This window comes from Suricata suricatta, chromosome 6, assembly GCF_006229205.1.
Source record: "Suricata suricatta isolate VVHF042 chromosome 6, meerkat_22Aug2017_6uvM2_HiC, whole genome shotgun sequence".
Lineage (NCBI taxonomy): Eukaryota > Metazoa > Chordata > Mammalia > Carnivora > Herpestidae > Suricata > Suricata suricatta.
The window spans coordinates 55891147-55911872 of record NC_043705.1 but is presented as its reverse complement, the minus strand read 5'-3'; the positions used below and the strand labels follow the sequence as shown (position 1 = coordinate 55911872).

Below are 20726 nucleotides of genomic sequence, written 5' to 3'. Positions count from 1 at the left end.
TGCTCAACTGACTGAGCCACCTGGGCACCCCAAGCAATCATATTTTTGTAAAATGCTTCTCTACACAAAGAGTGAGACTTTTTTTTTCATTTTATATTGATTGCTATATAGATAAGAACTCTAGAAAGCACCCTTTGTTGGAGCTCTTGAATGACTCAGTCATTTAAATGTCTGACTCTTGGTTTTGACTCAGATCATGATCTCACGGTTCATGGGTTTGAGCCCTGCATTAGGCTCCCACACTGACAGTCTCTCTCTCTGTCTCTCTTTCCCTGCCTTTCCCCACTCCCCCCCCCTCCAAATAAATAAAGAAACTTTAAAAATAAAAGTAAGAAGGGCACCTGAGTGGCTCACTCAGTTAAGCATCTGACTTTGGCTCAGGTCATGATCTCATAGCTCGTGCATCCAAGCCGCACATTGGGCTCTGTGCTGACAGCATGGAGACTGGAGCCTGCTTTGGATTACGTTTCTCCCTCTCTTTTTCTGCCCCTCCCTCACTCATGCTCTGACTCTTTCTCTCTCTCAAAAATAAACATTAAACGAAAATGAATGAAAATAAGAAAAATTAAAAGCACCCTTGCCACTATTTTTCCAAGTTGTCTTTTAAAAAGATCGCAAAAGTTTGTTGCTAAAGTTTTCTGTATTTAGATAGACGTGTTTTAACTATAATGAACTTTGGTTTTGTTACCAGACAGAACCAGTTCCGAACTTAGGTTTGGTTGCTTGCCACTCACAGATCAATACTGAAGAGACAAGTGATGGTAGGAAGGGAAAGTTGCTTTATTCAGGAAGCTGGCAACCTGGGAAGAAGGTGGATGTCCCAAGGACCACCTTCTCTGTCTTGGCAAAAGCAGCGGGTCTTATAGGGGAAGGTGAGGGCCATGGGTGGGGCCAGTGGTCTCCCTGCATAGAAGTGGATACGCAGGTGGTTAGTTGTGTGTGGACCTGAGCTGGAACAGAGGTGCTGGCGTGAGCAGTGGCTGTTGGTGAGTGTGATCAGGCCTTATCTGCTGCGAGAGGCCAGTCGCTCGCTCCTCAAGGCCTTTGGTCTGCAGATCTCAAGGGAAGTAGGTTAGTTTGGCTACAAACTAAGGGACTTAAGTCAGCAAGCAAGGAATGCATAAGCTTGAAGCTAGCTAACCCTTAAGATGGATTGGAGTGCTGTAACAGTTTGTTATAACTTTTGTTACCACGAATTTACCCTACATATGAATTCAAATGAATTAGCCTTTTTCTATGGGTTGGTGGTTTTGTTTTTCCCCTACCAGTCTGGTCTTAAATAACATCAGGTCCAGCTGTCTTTGAATTTTTATCTGGCTTCATACTAAAGCTTTATAGTTGGTTCTCACCATCTGGATCACACTGGGGAAGGTAATCGGACTTTCATTTTGCAATTATTTTAACCTTGGCCAATGGAAACTATCAGTTTCCTGTGAAGGTCAGCCACTTAAAGTTGCAATATCTATGGAAATCATACTTCATTGTGGGCTTAGCCTAGAAGGTCTGAACGAGTAAAGGAGGAAACTGGAGGGGGTCATCGGGCAGAGGGTATGTGAGAACCCCTCCCACTGCCTCACTGAGTGGTGAGGGGGAGTCCGTGCACCCAGTCTTAAATGTTGTGTGTGCAGAAAGAGCTGTATAAATCCTTTTTTAAAAAGATTTTTTTTAAATGTTTTATTTATTTTTGAGAGACAGAGAGAGAGCGAGAGAGCGAGAGAGCGAGAGAGAGAGACTGGATGAGCAAGGGAGAGTCAGAGAGAGAGGGAGCCACAGAACTCGAAGCAGGCTCCAGGCTCTGAGCTGTCAGCCCAGAGCCCAACGTGGGGCTCAAACCCGCAAACCGTTAAATCATGACCTGAGCCAAAGCCGGATGCCTAACCGTCTGAGCCCCCCAGGCACCCCAGATCTGTCTAAATCCTAAATGTTGGTGACAGAGGACATTTTTGGCATGAGATATTATTTCTGTTCTTCTTTGGCCATTGAGGAGATTCCAGTTGTTTGCTTTCTTCTTTCAGAGAATGGTTAGTCTGTATATGAGATCTCTTTTGAGAATTTACCCCCTCACATTGTAATGTCTAGTAAATCTCCTTCACAGAGATGTGATTTGTATGTCACAGATACCCCTTTCCCTGGTAAGATAAGAGATGCTTTCTGGGCTCCCTTATGTAGAGCCTTAATCCAAACCCTCTTGGGTGGTGGATTCCCTCCTTCTACTGTCACTGCTTGTGGCCTCTGACTAGCTTCTCAGTCATATCTAGTGCCCCTGGCATTCTAGATAGAACTGTGCCTCCTTTGTTAGCTAAGTGTCTCCACTGAAGAGTCACCTGTTTGTTGTGAGGTGTGTCACCGGACTGGAGGTCATCCCATAGTGGTGTCAGTGTCACTTGCGTTGCATTGGGAACAACTCTGAGTGTGCCCAGGGGAACACAGTAGGAAGAGGAATATCATCTGTCATGTGTTGTAGAGAAGGAGGAAAAACAAGTCTTAAAGCATTGTTTTAGATGTTTTGATCAAAGAGTTTATTCTCTATCTAATTTTATAACTTACACAGGGGCTGGCATACTGTCTCACATGTAGTAAGGGCTCAATACACTCCTGAATGAACTGAGTACAACCCAATAGATGACACATTTCTTGGACCATTATTCTGAGAAGGAAAAAAATGTACACCATGTTGGGGTTGTTCTGACATCACGCATCAAAAACATGAATTTCCTTCTGGAAGAGTCTTCCTGTAGGTGGGAATTGAGTAGTTCTCTGCTCACCAGCAGCCAGTACTACTGTCCAGAACCATTAGATACAAGGGTCGCTTTCATAATCCACCATCGCAATATCATGCCTTACGTTTTTCTGCCTAGGTGGTTCTGGTAAAATTGTTATCACAAGTTATTACCCTTAAGTCTAACCTATTCTGAAGGAAAAGGTGGCTGATACTGTCATTTTGAGGACTAAGAAATATTTGTCTAGATGTTTGATCCAATCTGTATTTTTATTTGATGTGTAATTGGCGAGAAAATCGCAAAGACAAATTTAAATGCTTGCATCTCTAACCTTGTCACAGTGTCTGAGCACTCATTCATCATCATTATCTTGGATTCCTGCAGCCAGCAGACTTCATAGGAAAGCAAGCACTGAAACAGATTAAAGCCAAGGGGCTGAAACGGAGACTGGTCTGCCTCACCTTGGCAACGGACGATGTTGATCCGGAGGGAAATGAAAGCATCTGGCATGATGGCAAGGTGAGTGCTGAGGACCTTGTGTCTGGGGCCACCGCAGCTGTTCTGTCCCAGAAACTCTCCTCGTCTCTATTTCCATTTAGAGTTTTGTTTTTTGTTATTTGTTTGCTATTTACCTATCATTTGGTGGGGTCATGCACTTTGATTTCTGAGCTGACATTCAAGAAGCAGAAATCATTTAACTCGAAAATGAAATGTTTCTCATTTCAAAAAACATAAAATTCTCTAAACTTTGATTAAAGAAAATAAAACCAAGGGCTTAAAATACAAAGGACAATGAGGAAGGTATGATTTAGAGGTGAAATGACCCACTTGCTCACCACATCCATACCTGTGAATGCAAGAGATGGATTTTATAAAGAAATTGGCATGATGGTCCTTGAGAAAGAAATAATTCTAACCTGAGCACATCAGCAGGAAAAAATCCCAAATGAAAATATCCTTGACAACATAGAGTAGAGCCTTAGAAAGTCAAGTGAACGGTAGAAACTATTTAGTTCTTCCAGAAGACTGTATGTGCCTCCTTCACATTTGGGCATGTTCGGTTTTATTCTCTCTATCAGTATCCAGTAAAACCAGATAACTTACCAATAGAACTTCATTTCTCTGACTTTTTACAACTATTTGTAAAACCCAGTTTGGTTTCAGATTTTGCTGTGTTCTGGCGGTGTTAGCAGGCAGATGTGGGACTCTGCTTAGACCCTGGGGTGAGCACAGCACCTTCCGGGCTCACCAGACAGCTGTTCCATATTGAGCAAGGTCTGCTCGGTCCATATTCAAAGACTCAGAGATTCGGTGCCTGGGTTTTTCTTTCCTACACTGCAGCCTACTTGATACTTATTTCCATTTCCCTCTTCTCTTCAGTGACGAAGAGTCCTGGAGGAGGGGAAAGCCAATGACGTAAAATCTCAGCCTTTGGGATCACTAAAGAAATGGCCATTTGGGCTGAGGCATGGGTCCATTGGACATAGAACTAACATCTGCAGCATTTCTACTATGTGCTGGATATTTTTTATGTACTACTGTAACCTCCCAGATGGGTATGATCATCTCGTTTTAGAGATTAAGCATTGGGGTTCAGAACCCAACTAACTTGCTCGAGTTTGCACATCTAGTGATTAACAGAGCTGATTTTGATCCGGGTATCGTTGGACATTGACCTGCTTACCCTTTCTCCTAAGCCATGCTGAGTAGTCCAATTTGCTTTTGTCTCTGTCTCTGCTGGTGTCCCACTGTATTCTCTTCCACACTTAACCATAGACCCACGGTTCTTGTACATCCCTGAAGCAGGTGGATGTTTAATTTTTTTTCATTTTTTCATTTTTTAAATGTTTTAATGTTTTATTTATTTTTGAGACAGAGAGAGACAAGAGCATGAGCAGGGGAGGGGCAGAGAGAGAGAGAGAGGGAGACACAGAATAGGAAGCCAGCTCCAGGCTCTGAGCTGTCAGCACAGAGCCTGACTCGGGGCTCGAACCCACGAACGTAAGATCATGACCTGAGCCAAAGTTGTAGGCTTACCCGACTGAGCCACCCAGGCGCCCCAGGTGGATGTTTTAGATACTATGAAGCCAACAGATTTTTTTTTTAATTTCAAGTTCTTTCTTAAGAACCTCACCTCTAATTGTGCTGAGTTTGTTCATCTGTTTGAATCATTTGAACTCTTACCTTACTGTCTCTCCCTCCTTTGGTTCTAAATATCCGGTTCAGATCTCTTTTTTTTTCTTTCTTTCTTTCTTTCTTTTTTTTTTTTTTTAAAGTTTATTTGTTTTGAGAGAGTGAGGAGAGAGAGAGAGGGAAGGAGAGAGAGAATCCCAAGCAGGCTTCGTGCTGTTAGTGTAGAGCCCCACACAGGGCTTGATCACACCAACCATGAGACCATGAACTGAGCCAAAATCAACAGTCAGATGCTTAACCAACTGAGCCACTCAGGCACCCCCAGGCCTCTTTTCTTAATAGGTTTTTCCTCCCACTTCACATTCACCTACAATTTCCACTGATGCACACCTCTATCATTAACTAGCTGCTTGACCTGGTCTTAGCCTCTCTGGACCTCCATTTTCTCATCCTATGAAATGAGCTATGTGACGAGATAATGTCTTAGGTTCTTAGCACCTCTAATTTTTTCCCTAGTTGTCAAGTTCCCCCCACCCTATCTTCTGTTTTTTACTTTTCCACTCTATTTTTATCCAGCTTTCTAATATGGTCCATTCCCACCCTTGCACTGGCTTCCTGTTTTGGCTGAAGGTTGCTGATTATGCTGCCATGTTGTATATGCAACCCCAAACCAGCCCTGATGAACACAGTGTAAGTCTGACACCCAAATGCAAATGCAAGTTAAAAAGCCTGGAAACTTGTACCTTAAACTCATACATTACATGCCAACTTATATCTCAAAGCTGGGGAGGGGGGACCTGGAAACCTCAGCTCCCCTTTTTGAATTTTACTTCCTTTGCTGTCTCTGTGCACTGAGTTTACATGCTGTATTTTTCATCGTTCTTCCCATATGCCATCTGCTTACAGGGTTGTTAATCCAGTTGTAGTTGGCTTTATAAATCAAACATCCCTTGAATTTCCTGATATCCGCTTGTCTGCTCTCTGATGCTCAGTAGGGTGGTCATCTCATCCTGCAGATGAATCTCTTGGATCCTCTTTATACCCTGGAATGAGATGACATACTTTTTGCTCTTATTTCCTGACTTTGTTGAGACTTGTACTGCCTTTGGTATTTGGTATTCTATTCTTGCAAATATTTTCTAGGCAACGGGGACACGGCAGTGAATAAAACAGACAAGTTTCTCTGTCTCCATGCGTCTTACATTCCAGAGGAGAGGCAGTAGACAGTGAACATACTAAATAAAATAAAACAGCACATCCAAGAGTGATGAGTGGCCTGGGGAAAAGTCCATTTGAGAGAGGGGCAGTGATGGAAGGAGGGGTTATGATTTTAAATAAGGTTTAATTTTGAAAAACAAGGCGTAAGAGTGGGCATGCAAAGGACTTCTGTTACTTATAAAAGCAGCTTTGGTGGGAAGTTTTAAAGATGTTTGGTAGAAATGAAGTTTGGAGAGTTGAGAAAGCTGTCTTTTTTATTATTTATAAGCTAAATAACACAGGGACAGCCAAAGAAATACCATGTATCATCCAGTTTAAATTACGTTCTCTCTTTCAAAAGCCATCTACCATGTTACCTCCCTTAAACCAGAGGGGTCTTTAATTCTCACAAAGGGAGGAATGAGAAAAGGCTAAACATAAATGAGGATTGACTGTGTTGGTAAAAGGAGAGCCTGTGTTTAACAAAGAATATGAAAATCTAGGCAGAAGGTGGGCACGGTTTCTTGTGATTCACTGAGCAAAGAGAAGAAATAGATTTAACTGGATCTGGAAGATTTTAAGGTAGAAGGATATAAAACTGTTGCTTGGGAAAACCTTTCCTTAGAGATTTTATAATGAGATAAAAGGAAAGGCCAGACTTGTAAAATACTCCGGGCTACTCAGCATTGGATTAGAGAGAAATTAAAGGGGAAATGAACATAAAATAGCAGAAAGCAATGCATTCAATAAATATTTTTAAAGTAGCACTCATGCAATACATATACTATTTCTTTTCATTATTCATGCAGACATAACTGCAAGATGAATCATGGGATTTTAACAGATGGGAAGGCCTGGGGATTCTCTGAAGAGGGATGGTAGGGTTTTGATCCACTGAGTTAGGGGATTTGGCCAAGAGACTTGCTTTGACCTCTTCTTCTATTCTTAAAATGCCCAAGCAAATCAGGTTGCCTCTCCAGGGCTCCAAACACAGACTTCAGGTTTACAGACTAGGAAGTGAAACCAAGATTACCAAGAAAGTGTTTCAAGAAGCTGTGATTAAAACTCCAACCTTCCTGACCCCAAGCCCTGCCTTAAAGGACTTCACTATGATCTAAATGAGAAAAACCATTTTAAAGCATATAGCTTGGCAGTTTCTCTGTCAGAGAAACAGTTTTTGCGAATGAACGCGTTCATGTTTGTTCATTGTTTAATCAACCAGTTCTCCCCATAAGAAGCTCAGAAGTGATACGGAGAGGTTTCTGATTTGGGGCTTCAGTGAGTTAATTACAAACTGGGGCCACAGAGCTAGGCGTCTGTACTTACTGTCATAGATGTGTCAGCATCTAAAAGACTAGAAATGCTATAATAAGACTTTTGACTGTAGTGGACTCTTGCTGAGGCAGCTGAAAGATCACCAGGCTGATTCATGTCCATGAATATTTTTCAGCAGCAGCTACAAGCAGCCCATTGTGTGAAACAGTGAGGCTGTAAGGATTAGCGCAACGTTGTGTAGCCAGGAGAAGCCATTTTGAGTAGGGCTATATATCATATTTTGCTTTTGTTGTCTTCCTTTTACATTTTTTAAATATGGTGTTTTAACCTGACATTTTTGTATCGCTCTTTTTTTTTTTTGCATTTTACTGTTTCTCTTTAATCTTTTCCTTCAGATCTAGTTTCTACTCATCCTCTTATCTTGATAACAAGACCGACGAGATTTTTTTTGCAGCATAAAAGCCTTTGTTTTCATCTCCTGAGTTTTGTTTGCTCAGTTCTTTTCTCTGGTTTGCCATCCCAGTTTATTCCATTTCACCCTCCCTAATTTTGATGGCTCATGCCTACCTCCAGGTCCTGCAAAGTTTCATCCCCCTTCTCTACCTACTCATTCCTCCCACCTTCAAAATCTAGAGCAAATTCTGACTTAATTATGCTGAGTTCCTTGCCTTCCTAGTTATATTTTCTTATGTCTCTACGTTAATTACTCAGCTAGGCTAGAAGCTCATGAGGGCCAGACCTCAGTCATTTTCTAGAATGTCCAGCAAAATGTTTAGTATATGGTAGATCTAGAGAGGGTAAAGTTGACATTACTTTAAGGGCCTCCCAATTGCCGAGAATTGCTAAATGCTATAAATTCGTAGAGAATGCTCACTTGACATTGACTGTTGATATACCAATAGTTTATTTCACCACTATTTTGGCAAGCCATATTCCTAAACCCCAACAGGAACACTTGAGTAAATTTACATTTGATTTTAGTAATTTTTCCTATGTATCTATTGTTGCCATGCTGGTTTGAAGGTACAAGAGTATTTTTTTTTAAGTTTAAAACAAAAATATTTGAGGCTTCCTCCTATCAGAACTTATGGCAAGAAACTGAGCAAAATAGTACCAGTTATTCAAAAAACTAGGTGTTCTTACTGAAAAGTGCAAAGTGTAAGAGTATGGTTGATTATATATTTTGAGAGGTATTTTTCATAATTTGTAAACCTAACTTCACTTGTGAGAATATTTTCTTCCCACTGTTAGCCCCATAAACAATATTCCCTAAAACTTTCCGATTGTAAGTTGAACCTGTTTTTCAAGCATTCAGGCTGGAAAGGAGGACAAAGTTGTGGCCCCGAGGCTGAGGACGGCTGGGTCTTGTTTTTCAGGTGGTTGGCAACACGACGTCTGGAAGCTACAGTTACAGTGTCCAGAAGAGTCTGGCGTTTGCCTATGTGCCTGTGGAGCTAAGTAAAGTAGGGCAACAGGTGGAAGTCGAACTGTTAGGCAAAAATTACCCAGCAACCGTCATACAGGAGCCCTTGGTATTGACGGAACCAGCTAGAAACCGGCTTCAGAAGAAAAATGGAAAGGGCAAAATTTGAAAAAGACCCTTATCAGGCAATTGAATTATGTTTGCTCTGTGACTGTTTGAAAAATCATAACTGAGTTTTTGGGGGAATACAAAAATCATCAAAATCTAGATTTATCATCTTAATAAAATATCTATTCCTCTCTAAACAAGAAAGAAAATGGATTAGTAATGTACATTGTTCTTTCAAATGAAGACCTCTGAAATGAAGGTTTTTATTACCGTATGTTGTTTATGAAACTCAGCAAAACATTTAGGTGTTTGCCAATATACAATCACTATTATAACTGAATTAGAGGAAATTGAGTAATTTTAGGAGCATACGCATATGATTCTTGTTACCTGAAGACAAATTAATTGTTTTACATAAAAACAAATGGGATCCTGTTTAGGGATATGTTTCATTAGGAAACAGTAGTTGAATAAGGGATAGTTTTAATTTTTACAACCTATCTACAGTAAAGATAGTAAAATTTAATATTGACACATACATTTTTATTCAACTCTCTGAAATACTCATTTTCCTAATGAATTCCCTGAAAGCAGTATTATGGGACATTATCATTGTCCTTTCAAAGGTTGTTTTAAAAGAGTAATTGGAAAAAGAACAGTCTTCCAAAGGAAGCGGTGCCTATAGCCCTTTTGAAATGAAGCTGAAACATAGATTGTGCCAGGAAAAACACAGTTGGAATACTGAACACCTCTCTTTGGGAAAGAATTAATGCAAGTTGACATCACATGTGCCGTTCTGAATATCATTTCACAAAGCATCTGACAAAGCAGGTCAAACATGAGCTAAAGAGCCGACAGGATGGCCTTTTGCACTGTGTACAGCAAGAAAAAATCCATTTGGAAATAATTCCCGCATACAGTTTTTGAAATTAAATTTAGTGGACTGAACAAATCAAATTTTTTTGGTAAAAGGCAATTTATCACTTAAAATCTGTTATGCACACATTTGTTAAACATTTATTGAACTTTTCCTAGGTATTAAAGTTGAATGTGAGACATAAAATTCGGTAATTAGAGCAGATTTTTAAATAATTTCATAACTTGTAAGTGTTGCAAAGGTGCCAAGTGTACATTTAAGAGGTTTCATTAAAGCAATCATATATTAGAGTTCCAGCAGACCATTAATTTCTCTTCCATGTATCTTTATTTTATATGAGAAAAAAGGGAAATTTCCTTGGTAACAAAATTTGATACTCTTGATAATTACCTAATCGTGAAGAATATTATGTTGGTGCGGTCACCATGGAAAACAGTATGGAGGTTCCTCAAAAATGTAAAAATAGAACTAGCATATGATCTTGTATAATTGCATTCTGGGTGTTTATCTGAAGAAAACCAAACCCACAAATTCAAAAATCTTGCCATTGGTGACAGGGTGGAAGGAACTAGAAGGCAGTATGCTAGGTGAAATTAAAGAAAGATAAATACCATATGATTTCACTTCTATGCAGAATCTCAGAAGCTAAATGAACAAACATTACAAAACTCAGATACAGAGAACAAACTGGTGGTTGCCACAGTGAAGTGGTGTTGGTGGGTGGGCAAAATGGACTAAGGGGGTCGAGAGGCACAAACTTCCAGTTATAGTATATATGGGAGATATATATATATTCACCCCCAGCCTTGGAGATGTAATGCAGATCGTGGTAAACAGAGTTAATATAGAACGGCAAAAAAAATTTTTTTTTATGTTTTATTTATTTTTGATACAGAGAGAGTCAGAGCATGAGAGGGGGAGGGGCAGAGAGAGAAGGAGACACAGAACCGGAAGCAGGCTCCAGACTCTGAGCTAGCTGTCAGCACAGAGCCTGACGCGGGGCTTGAACCCATGAACGTGAGATCTGACCTGAGCTGAAGTTGGAGGCTTAACCGACTGAGCCACCCAGGCACCCCCCAAAATTTTTTTTATAGTTTGTTGTCAAGTTGGTTTCCATGTAACACCCAGTGCTCTTCCCCACAGGTGCCCTCCTCCATGCCCATCACCCGCCTTCCCCTTTTCCCCTCCCGCTTCAGCCCTCAGTTTGTTTTTAGTATTCAAGAGTCTCTCATGTTTTGCCTCCCTCCCTTTCTCTTAACTATTTTTCCCCCTTCCCCTCCCCCTTGGTCCTCTGTTAAGTTTCTCCAGTTACACTTATGAGTGAAAACATATGATATCTGTCCTTCTCTGCCTGACTTATTTCACTTAGCATAACACCCTCGAGTTCCATCCACGTTGCCACAAATGGCCAGATTTAGAATGGCAAATTTTAAAGTTGCTAAGAGAGTAAGTTTTAAGAGTTCTTATTATAAGAAAACAATGCAACTTTGTATGGTGATGAATTCTAGCTCCACTGGTGGAGATATTTCACATTGTATATAAACACTGAATCATATTTGTACACCTGAAACCAGTGTAATGGTATGAACCAATCATACCTCCATTTAAAAATACCTCCAGATCCACTCTCTCAGTTTGGGTATTAGGTGCTGGGTAAATCTTTTACCTGGGAGATTGCACTTCTCAGTCTCTGCCTCTCTGTAGCTCTGTAACCATTAAGATACTTATTTATCATCTCTGGATTCCTTCTCTGCAAAATAGACAATTCCAAGGGTTTTTTTTTTTTTGATACCATAATCAATGATGAAAGTACAACATTGAAGTCATGTCCTATTCACATAGCACTAAAGCAGATCAATAAAAAGCATAGAAAATTTAGGCAAATATTAAATGTTTAAAGAAATTCTACCCAGGAGCCCCTAGGTGGCTCAGTCGGTTAAGTGTTTGACTTCAGCTCAGGTCAAGATCTCATGGTTCATGGGTTCAAGCCCCACGTCGGGGTCTGTGCTGTGTATCTGAGCCTGGTGCCTGCTTCGGATTCTGTGTCTTCCTCTCTCTCTGCCCCTCCCACACTCATGCTCTGTATTTCTCTCTCAAAAATAAACATTTAAAAGAAAAGGAAAAAAAAAAGAAATTTTACTCCTAGTATAAAAGAAATGCACTTCCTGATTTCCTTAAAAAGCTGTCCTCAATCTTTTGTGGTATTTTGGGTGCTATTAAGTCACCCTGGCACCCCCGCACCGACCCAGCCAGTGGGCCTGGCCTAAGTGCCAAGTTTGACACCAGCCAGTCCTGACCAATGACCTATAACACAACGTGGCCATGAAAAGATGGGCCAAATTAACCAGACTTCATCCCACAGGAGTTTGAAGTGTGAAACATCCTAATAAACTGATTAGGACTGAAAGCTGAAACTGAAAAGATGAAGAAAAGAAGATGAAAGAGAAGCCTTGGGGTTACAAGAGCTCCTGACACGGGAAGTGGCCCTGAGTGAAAGACCAGATTCTGAAGCTTTCAGTTCCCAGTGCCCATCCACCAGTTGTTAGGGGAAAACCTCGGGCAAAGGAGCCTCACTAAAACCACTAGCTGCGGGAGACTGGACCATGTACTGAGAGAGGCCTTGAAGGAATTGTTCCAGGATTAGGGTCAGCCCTGTAAACTACTAGCGTGCTGCAGTGCCGAAGTCTGCGTGGGCAGCTCAGGGAAGGATGTTCTCAAGAGTGTGATGGGGAATGATGGGCGCTTTCTGCCCTGGAACCAGGAAAGCTTCTTAAAACTGAGAAACACTTTCCAGTCAACACATTATCAAAACACTCACGGATGTTGTTACGTTGCTCATGTTCACATCTAACTAATCTATGTCTCACTCCTTTTGTACTGATGGGAAAGGTGACCGATAAACCCATTTTTTAAGCATGCCGTATGGCACATTAAGTAGCAAACGGATTCTGGCACATTACTAAGAGGATTTTGTGCATGTTTGGGTTGAACCAGAAGATTGACATTATTAGGAAACAAAGCATCTGTGAGAGGAAGCAAGTTTCAGTTCTACACATAGCATCCTTTAGCCAAAGTCTCATAAAAGCAAAGAACCCTAAGTCAAACTTGTCTTCTGATGAACCGTCATGTAAAAATATAAATTATCTTGCTTTTGCTTATCTGTGTGGCACTGATGAATCTCCAGAATCGTTCAGTTGTTTATAGAAGCTATTTTATGAATTGTAAAGGGGTAACATATTACTTATATTTTCTCTAGGTGTAGATTTTGGGAGTGTTAGCATGCCACGAAGCCTAAGAGTGGCAGTAAAATGATTACTAAATGGAAATACAGAAGACTTGCTTTCCCCCAGCTCTGCCAACCAGCCACAAACACACGGCATAATCATCTATCAAAGCCTATATTTAAAGTTCTGTGAGGAATTGCTTTCCTTACTAAGATATTTATCAGTCTGCACATGTTTATTGAGAACTTCTGACAGGCCAGGAACTGGGAAAGCTGGGAACAGACACAGCCCTGCCTTCGCAGTTTATAGACCAGAGAGGTCAAGCCTTTAACTAACAAAGCCATGTGTGTATTTAGTTACATACTGAGGTGTCAAGAAAGCCAAGGGGGGAGAGACCCTTTTGAGAAGGAGAAGAGGGCAGACTGTGTCCAAAGATGCGAGATGTCACATAAGATCAAGGGCTGAAAAGTGCTCATAAGGTTAAGCAACAGAATGCTGTTGGTGCCTTTGACCTGAGCTATTTCAGGGTGAGGGCAAACGGCTGACTGTATTGAAAAAGACTAGGAAGGGAGCTCCTGGCTGGTTCAGTCAGAAGAGCAAGTGACTCTTAACTCAGGGTTGTGAGTTTGAGCCCCATGTTGGGTGTAGAGAGGAAGGAAGGAAGAAAAACCCAAAAAATTAGGGCCCCTGTGTGGCTCAGTCGGTTGAACATCTGACTCTTGATTTTGGCTCAGGTCATGATTCCAGGGTCATAGGATAGAGCCCCGCATCAGATCAGGCTCCATACGGAGCATGGATCCTGCTTTAGATTCTTTCTCTCTCCCTGCAACTCCCCCCTCGCCCGCCCCACCTCTGTGCCTCTCTCAAGGGCTCTCACCCTTGTGTCAGGATTGTGTCGAGCCTGCTTCAGATTCTGTGTCTCCCTCTCTCTCTGCCCCTTACTGCTTGTGCTCTGTCTTTCTCTCTTAGAAATAAATAAACATTAAAAAAAAGAAAAAAACTTCCTTTTCTAAAAATACATTAATATAATTTAAAAATATTAACTCCTTGCTTTACTATAATATTTATTTAACTTCTATCTTTCTTATTACTCTTATTGGCATGATGCAAAGTTTAATAGAAAATTCTCACTTTGCATTTCTTTTCTGGTTATTTTTTGTCTTTTTTAATGATTATTACTAAAAAATAATTGTGTCATATAAAAAGAGGCAGGGTTTTAAAATTTTTATTATTATATTTTTAATTTTTATTTACTTTTGAGGGAGAGAAAGAGAGAGAGAGAGAGAAATGAGTGGGGGAGGAGCAGAGAGAGAGGGAGAAGGAGAGAGAATCCCAAGCAGGCTCCATGCTGTCAGCACAGAGACTCACGCAGGGCTTGAACCCATGAACTATGAGATCATGACCTAAGCTGAAATAAAAAATTGGACATTCAACTGACTGAGCCCCACCCAGGCGTTTCTAAAAAGAGGCAGGGTTTTTAAAAATATTCTCACTGGCTGGTCATTCATGATGGCGTCTTCCCTCACCTGTCTGGAACCTCTGCAAGGAAGACTGTAACAGCGAGGCTGGCGGGGCGTCTCTCTCCATGTAACCTTTCCCGGAGATCACCTTGCCAGGTAGTTCAAAGGAGGGAGCTTACGTGGAGAGCCAGTAAGGGATGCCCTGACAGGGGGTGCCATGCAGACACGACGACCGCACAGGAAGGGGCTGCCAGCAGGAGCTGGAACTACAGAAGAGATTCAACCATGCTGTCGAAGATGCTGCCCAAAGCCAAAAGGAGGGAAAAACACCCTGGCTTCTCTCCTCCCCCCGCCCCCATTCCATTGTCTCAACAGTGCCTCCTATTGGCAGAACCTAGAGGGGGGCCAAGTGCTCAAAGCAGCCTGGGACATGTAGTTTGTTTACAGAGCAGGGCAGAGGAGGATCTTGAATTGGATCACACAGCAAGAGACCATGACTGGCATACAGCAGCAATGTAGTCCCTGCAGGCCTGGCCAAAGGGGTCTGGTCAACAGGTATAAACGTGGCTACTAGAGTGGAGGGAGGTCGTGGGATGCGCTAACATATTTAAAAGGGCTATTTGCATTATTGTTTAAAAACGTGGTATATTATAATATGCAGTATGCTGTCATTTAGGTTCAAATAGGAAAAACTTTTATTTATTATTATTATTCATGTATGTATATATATATTTTTAAATTTTTTAATGTTTATTTATTTTTGAGAGAGAGAGAGAGAGTGCAAGCAGGGAAGGGGCAGAGAGAGGGAGACACAGAATCTGAAGGAGGCTCCAGGCTCCCAGCCGTCAGCACAGAGCCCGACCCAGAGCTCAAACTGATAAACCACGAGATCATGACCTGAGCTGAAGTCAGATGCTTAACTAACTGAGCCCTATTTTGAGAGACACAGAGACAGTGCCAGTTGGGGACAGGCAGAGAGAGAAGGAGAGAGTGCCCAAGCAGGCTCCGTGCTGCCAATGCAGAGCCCCAGACAGGACTTAAACTCATGAAACTGCACAATTATGACATGAGCCAACACCAAGAGCTGGACCCTCAACAAACTGAGCCACCCAGGTGCTCCAGAAAAGCTTGTAATACTGAAATTGTATTTATGTATGTATAGGCTATCTCTGGAAGGGCAACACTAATATTCCTGGAGAGGGATTGAAACTTAGTTTTCACCGTATGCCCTTTTAACTTAATATATTAAAAATGATATAAGTGTTTTACTGAAAAAATTAATATAGACTTATAAATTACACTTTCTAATCTAGTAAGAATAGGTTCTAATTTTTTTTTTTTACACAATATGACTTTTTAATTTCTAAAGTGTTCACATTGGTTTGGAGTATTTAAGCATGGTTAGAAAGTGCCGGTTTAGAACTACTTAAGAAATTGGTATACAATGTTCAGTACAGAAAAATTGAGTGTAATTCAGTTGTTGTATACAGTAAATATTGTGTAAACACTAAGGCCTAGGCTGTATGAAAGGTAGGGGAAAGGAAAGAATAAATGAGACAAAATGCAAACCAACATCCTGTGTGGTGGTTACATGGGTGTGTTCACTTTGTGAGAATTCATTGACCTAGATACACTTCAGTGAACTGTCTTATTTTTTAAAAATTTTTAAAAAATGTAATCTCTACACCCAATGTAGGGCTCAAACTCACAACCCAGAAATCAAGAGTTGCATGTTTTAGTGACTGAGCCAGCCAGGCATCTCTTAGTATGATGCACAAAAAAATGCTATGCCAAAATGTTCTTTTAGGAATGGCACTATTTTCCACTGTCTACTTTTATCTAGTTGGTTTTGAGGAGATAAGAGGTGATAAGCAATGGCCAAGATGAAGGAGTCAAGAGAATTTCAATGTGAGTTGGCCATAGCTGTTCTTATCTAGACCATCAATTTCAGAAATCTGGAGAGATATATACTATTATATAGTATATCACACACCAGAGCTCAGAGAAATCTTTCTTCTTTTTAAAATATATCAGTTTTTAAAAATTGTTAGTTTTTAAAATTTTTAAAAATTGATATATATATGGGGGCACCTGGGTGGCTCAGTCGGCTAAGCGTCCGTCTGACTGGCTCAGGTCATGATCTTGCATTTCATGGGTTTGAGCCCCGTGTTGGGCTCTGTGCTGACAGCTAGCTCAGAGCCTGGAGCCTGCTTCAGATTCTGGGTCTCCTCTCTCTGACCTTCTCCTGCTCACACTCTGTCTCTCTGTCTCTTAAAAATAAATAAAATATTTTAAAAAATTAAAAAAATACAAAAATCGATATGTATATATAAAATATGTATATATACTAGAGCTCAGAGAAATCTTTCTTCTTTTTAAAATCTGACCCTAAGACGCCTGGGTGGCTCAGTTGGTTACGTGTCCGACTTTGGCTCAGGTCATGATCTCACAGTTCATGGGTTTGAGCCCCACATTGGGCTCCGTGCTGACAGCTCAGAGCCTGACCTGCTTCAGATTCTGTGTTTCCCTCTCTTTCTGACCCTCCCCTGTTCACACTGTCTCTCTGTCTCAAAAAATAAATAAATAAAAACATTAAAAAAAAATCTGACCCTTTTTCTTTCAATACATGCACATATATTAACACACCAAACAAAACCAGCAATAAACTGAATATGCTTCTTATATATGCTACATACTTGATGATTCTTATTGCAGTGATAGCACTGATAATATTAAATATAACTTATGAATGTAAGTACTGGTGACTAGAAGAAGGATAAAGGAACATTAAAATCCGTCATCTGCGGGGTGCTTGGGTAGCTCAGTTGGTTGGGCATCCGACTTTGGCTAGGGTCATGATCTCGCGGTTTGTGGGTTTGGCTCTGCATCGGGCTTTGGGCTGACAGCTCAGAGCCTGGAGCCTGCTTCGGATTCTGTGTCTCCCCCTCTCTGCCCCTCCCCTGCTCACACTCTGTCTCTCTGTCTCTGTCAAAAATCATTAAAAACTTAAATAATTAATAAAAAACCCAGTCATCTGTAAGTCTGGTATATGACCTTACAGGCCTCCAAGAAGACCGTCTCCCCCTCAATTGATATGGTAGAAACAAAGCCATCTAGATCAGTTTCCAAAACTAAATGTATTGTGAAAATATTTTTTATTTGAGACAGAGAGAGAGAGAGAGAGAGAGAGAACATGAGTCCAGGAGAGGGAGAGAGGGAGAGAGAGAGAGTGAGAGAGAAAGAGAATCCTAAACTGGCTCCATGCCCATGACCCTGGGATCATGACCTGAGCCAAAAGCAAGAGTCAGACACTCAAATGACTGAGCCACCCAGCACCCCAAAGAGTTGACATCTAAAATAACAAAGTGTGGATATTCTTTCTGTTGTTTGAGTCTGTCTCCTTCTGGACTGTGTGGGGTATAATGGGGCATTGAGCAATTCCAACCACAGTTTACCTCATTTAGTTAGCAAATTTCAGTTTTTCTATCTGAAGAAAGACTTCTTGGCATTCTTATCTCTACTCCAACCGTTAAACATTTGAGATAAAGTGTTTAAAATTGCTAAAACTCTGTATGCAATGTTTGTCATATTCGAAGATACTAAATGAAACAGCTTGAGAGAAGGTTCAAAGCACAGGTATCCTGACTTCTAAGCATACCTTACAGCAGTTAGTGTGATGCCGAGAACCAGGGGGTCTGCAAACTGGAGAAATCAAGAGGCATGGCAAGAGCACCGATGTGATTTTCTTAGTGCATGGCCTTGGGCTTTACAAACATGTTCACTGGGGGAACATTTGTGCTTAGCACTCTGTTCTCATAATGCATTTTACTTTTTTAATGTAAATTATGTTATTACCATTAATAATATTATTAGAAATAGATAATATATGAATAGAGTTAAAAATTTACAAGGAATGAAGGACATGTGGTGAAAAGTTAGTATTTCTCCTATTCTTTTCTGCAAACTGTCTACCTAAGGACAATCAAAATTATTATTTCTTCTGTATCCTAGAGATACTATATCAATATGTAAGCATCTCTCTCTCAATATATGAAAATAAATGAACACAGACATATATGCACATATATGCATATATTTTTAAGCAAATGAAGGTATACAAAGCATGATTTTTTTGCTTTTTAAAAATTAATGATATATCTTACAGATTATTTCATATCATCCTTTTGAATGATTGCTTAGTATCCCATAGTTAATGTGACCAGGCCCTCTTATTTGCCTTTTTCTGATAAAAGTAAAACTAAAATGACTATCTTCATGCATATGATATTTCTCACATTGGGTATATCTGAAGGATAAATCCCTATACCTAGAATTGCTGGATTAAAGTGTATGTGCATTTTCATAGATGTGCAAAATTGTTCTCCTTGGAGGTTGTGCCAAATTTCAGTTCTGTGATTCATGTATTAGAGAGGTTTCTTTATATCACACCCAGAGCAGTGAGTTATCACTAGTATCAGTACTATATTATTGAAGTTCCAATTTGTATCTTTCCTCTCCAGTGAGGATGAACATCTATTCATTTATTTAATGACCACTTTTGTTTCCTTTTCTGTAAGCTATTATTATGTTTCTATATTTTGCCCATTTAAAAATGGATTGTTGGTCTTTTTCTTACTGCCTTTAGGAGTTAAGAGATTTTAACTATGGGTAAATAGGTTTTGTGTGGGTTGGAATGCAAATGAGGTATTATGTATAATATCTTTTCTATGTGGAAAACATATCCCCAGTTCCAAGTTCTCCACCAGCCCCCAAATTAATGTGTATATCCATTGCTGAGTTGGGAGCTGCCTTTATTTCAGTCCTAATTTTTGCATCTTCTAACTGATTAGAATGGCTTTCATCACTATGATTATGTACTGGAAAACCCCTTAAAATTCAATAATTAAACTCATATAAACAGTAAAATAATTTGGCAGAATATAAATTACCATGCAGGAATCAGTAACCTTCATGTCCATAAATAATGACCAGTTGAAGGAGATAATGGTACAGGAAGCCCCATTTCAATGGCAACAGAGAAGATAAAATACTCAGGAACAAATCTAACAAGAAAAGCATAAATCTGGTATGAGGAAAATTTTTAAAACTTCTAAAAGACACAAAAGTAGACTTAATAAATGGAAGATAACCTTTATTTTTAGATATGGCAACAGTATAAATATTTCAGTTGTCCCTACACTACTTTATAAATTTAATGCAATTCCAATAAAAACAACAAATTAAAAAAAATGTTTATTTATTTTTCAGAGAGAGAGAGAGACAGAGACAGAGACAGAATGCAAGCAGGGGAGGAGCAGAGAGAGAGAGGGAGACACAGAATCCAAAGCAGGCTCCAGGCTTTCAACACGGAGCCTGACATGGGGCTCAAACTCACAAACTGCGAGACCATGGCATGAGCCAAAGTTAGGCACTCAACCATCTGAGCCAACCAGGCGCCCCCCAACAAAATTTTTTTTAATGGCACTGGACACGTGGATGTTAAAGTTCATACGACAAAACAAACATACAGGAATATCCAGGAAAACATTAAAAATTAAGTAATGAGGAGTCACTATTCGTATTATATATTAAAACATATTGAAAATCCTCTGTAACTGAAACAGTGTAATACTGTTATCTGCATAGGAAACTGAGAAATAGACTCAAATTTATGAGAAAATTAAGCTTATAATAAATGTGGCATCTCATAGCAGTGGGGCAAAGATGGATTGCTTTTTTAAAAAACATTTTTAAAATGTTCATTTATTTTGAGAGAAAGCAAGAGACAGAGCATAAGCAGGGAAAAAGCAGAGAGAGGGAGACACAGAATCGGAAGCAGGCTCCAGGCTTTGAGCTGCCAGCACAGAGCCTGACGTGGGGCTCAAACTCACGGACTAAAAGATCATGATCTAAGCCGAAATCAGCTTAACTGACTGAGCTGCCCAGGTGCTCCAAGATAGACTTCTTTATTTTTTGTATGAATGGTGCCAGGATAACTGGGTAAGCATTTGGGAAGAGGTAAAAGTCGATCCATATTTCACATCATACACAAAAATAAATCCTAATGGATCAAGGATCTAAATGTGAAAAGTGAAACCATACAAGTACTAGAAGAAAACACAGTGAATTTAACTTTGGTATAAGAAAAGTCTCACCATGACTCAAAATCCAGATGCAATACAAAAAGAATAAATTTGATAGATTTGACTACATTAAGAAAATAACTTTGGCATATCAAAAAACACCATAACAAAGTATTTGACAGTTCACAAACTGGGAGAAAATATTTGTGACACATATCATAGTTAA

The 20726-nt window shown here is 40.1% G+C and overlaps 1 protein-coding gene across 1 annotated transcript in view; it reads left to right on the top strand.

Annotated features, from left to right (window-relative positions):
* DMGDH (dimethylglycine dehydrogenase) overlaps window positions 1–10041 on the top strand; it is a gene marked incomplete at its 5' end in the record, with an annotated part of 60221 nt that extends 50180 nt beyond the window's left edge. The window contains 2 exons of the mRNA XM_029941221.1: window positions 3105–3239; window positions 8702–10041. Of these exons, the coding sequence (XP_029797081.1) occupies window positions 3105–3239; window positions 8702–8917 (351 nt within the window). The remainder of the gene's footprint in view (window positions 1–3104; window positions 3240–8701) is intronic.
* Window positions 10042–20726: the final 10685 nt, after the last annotated feature.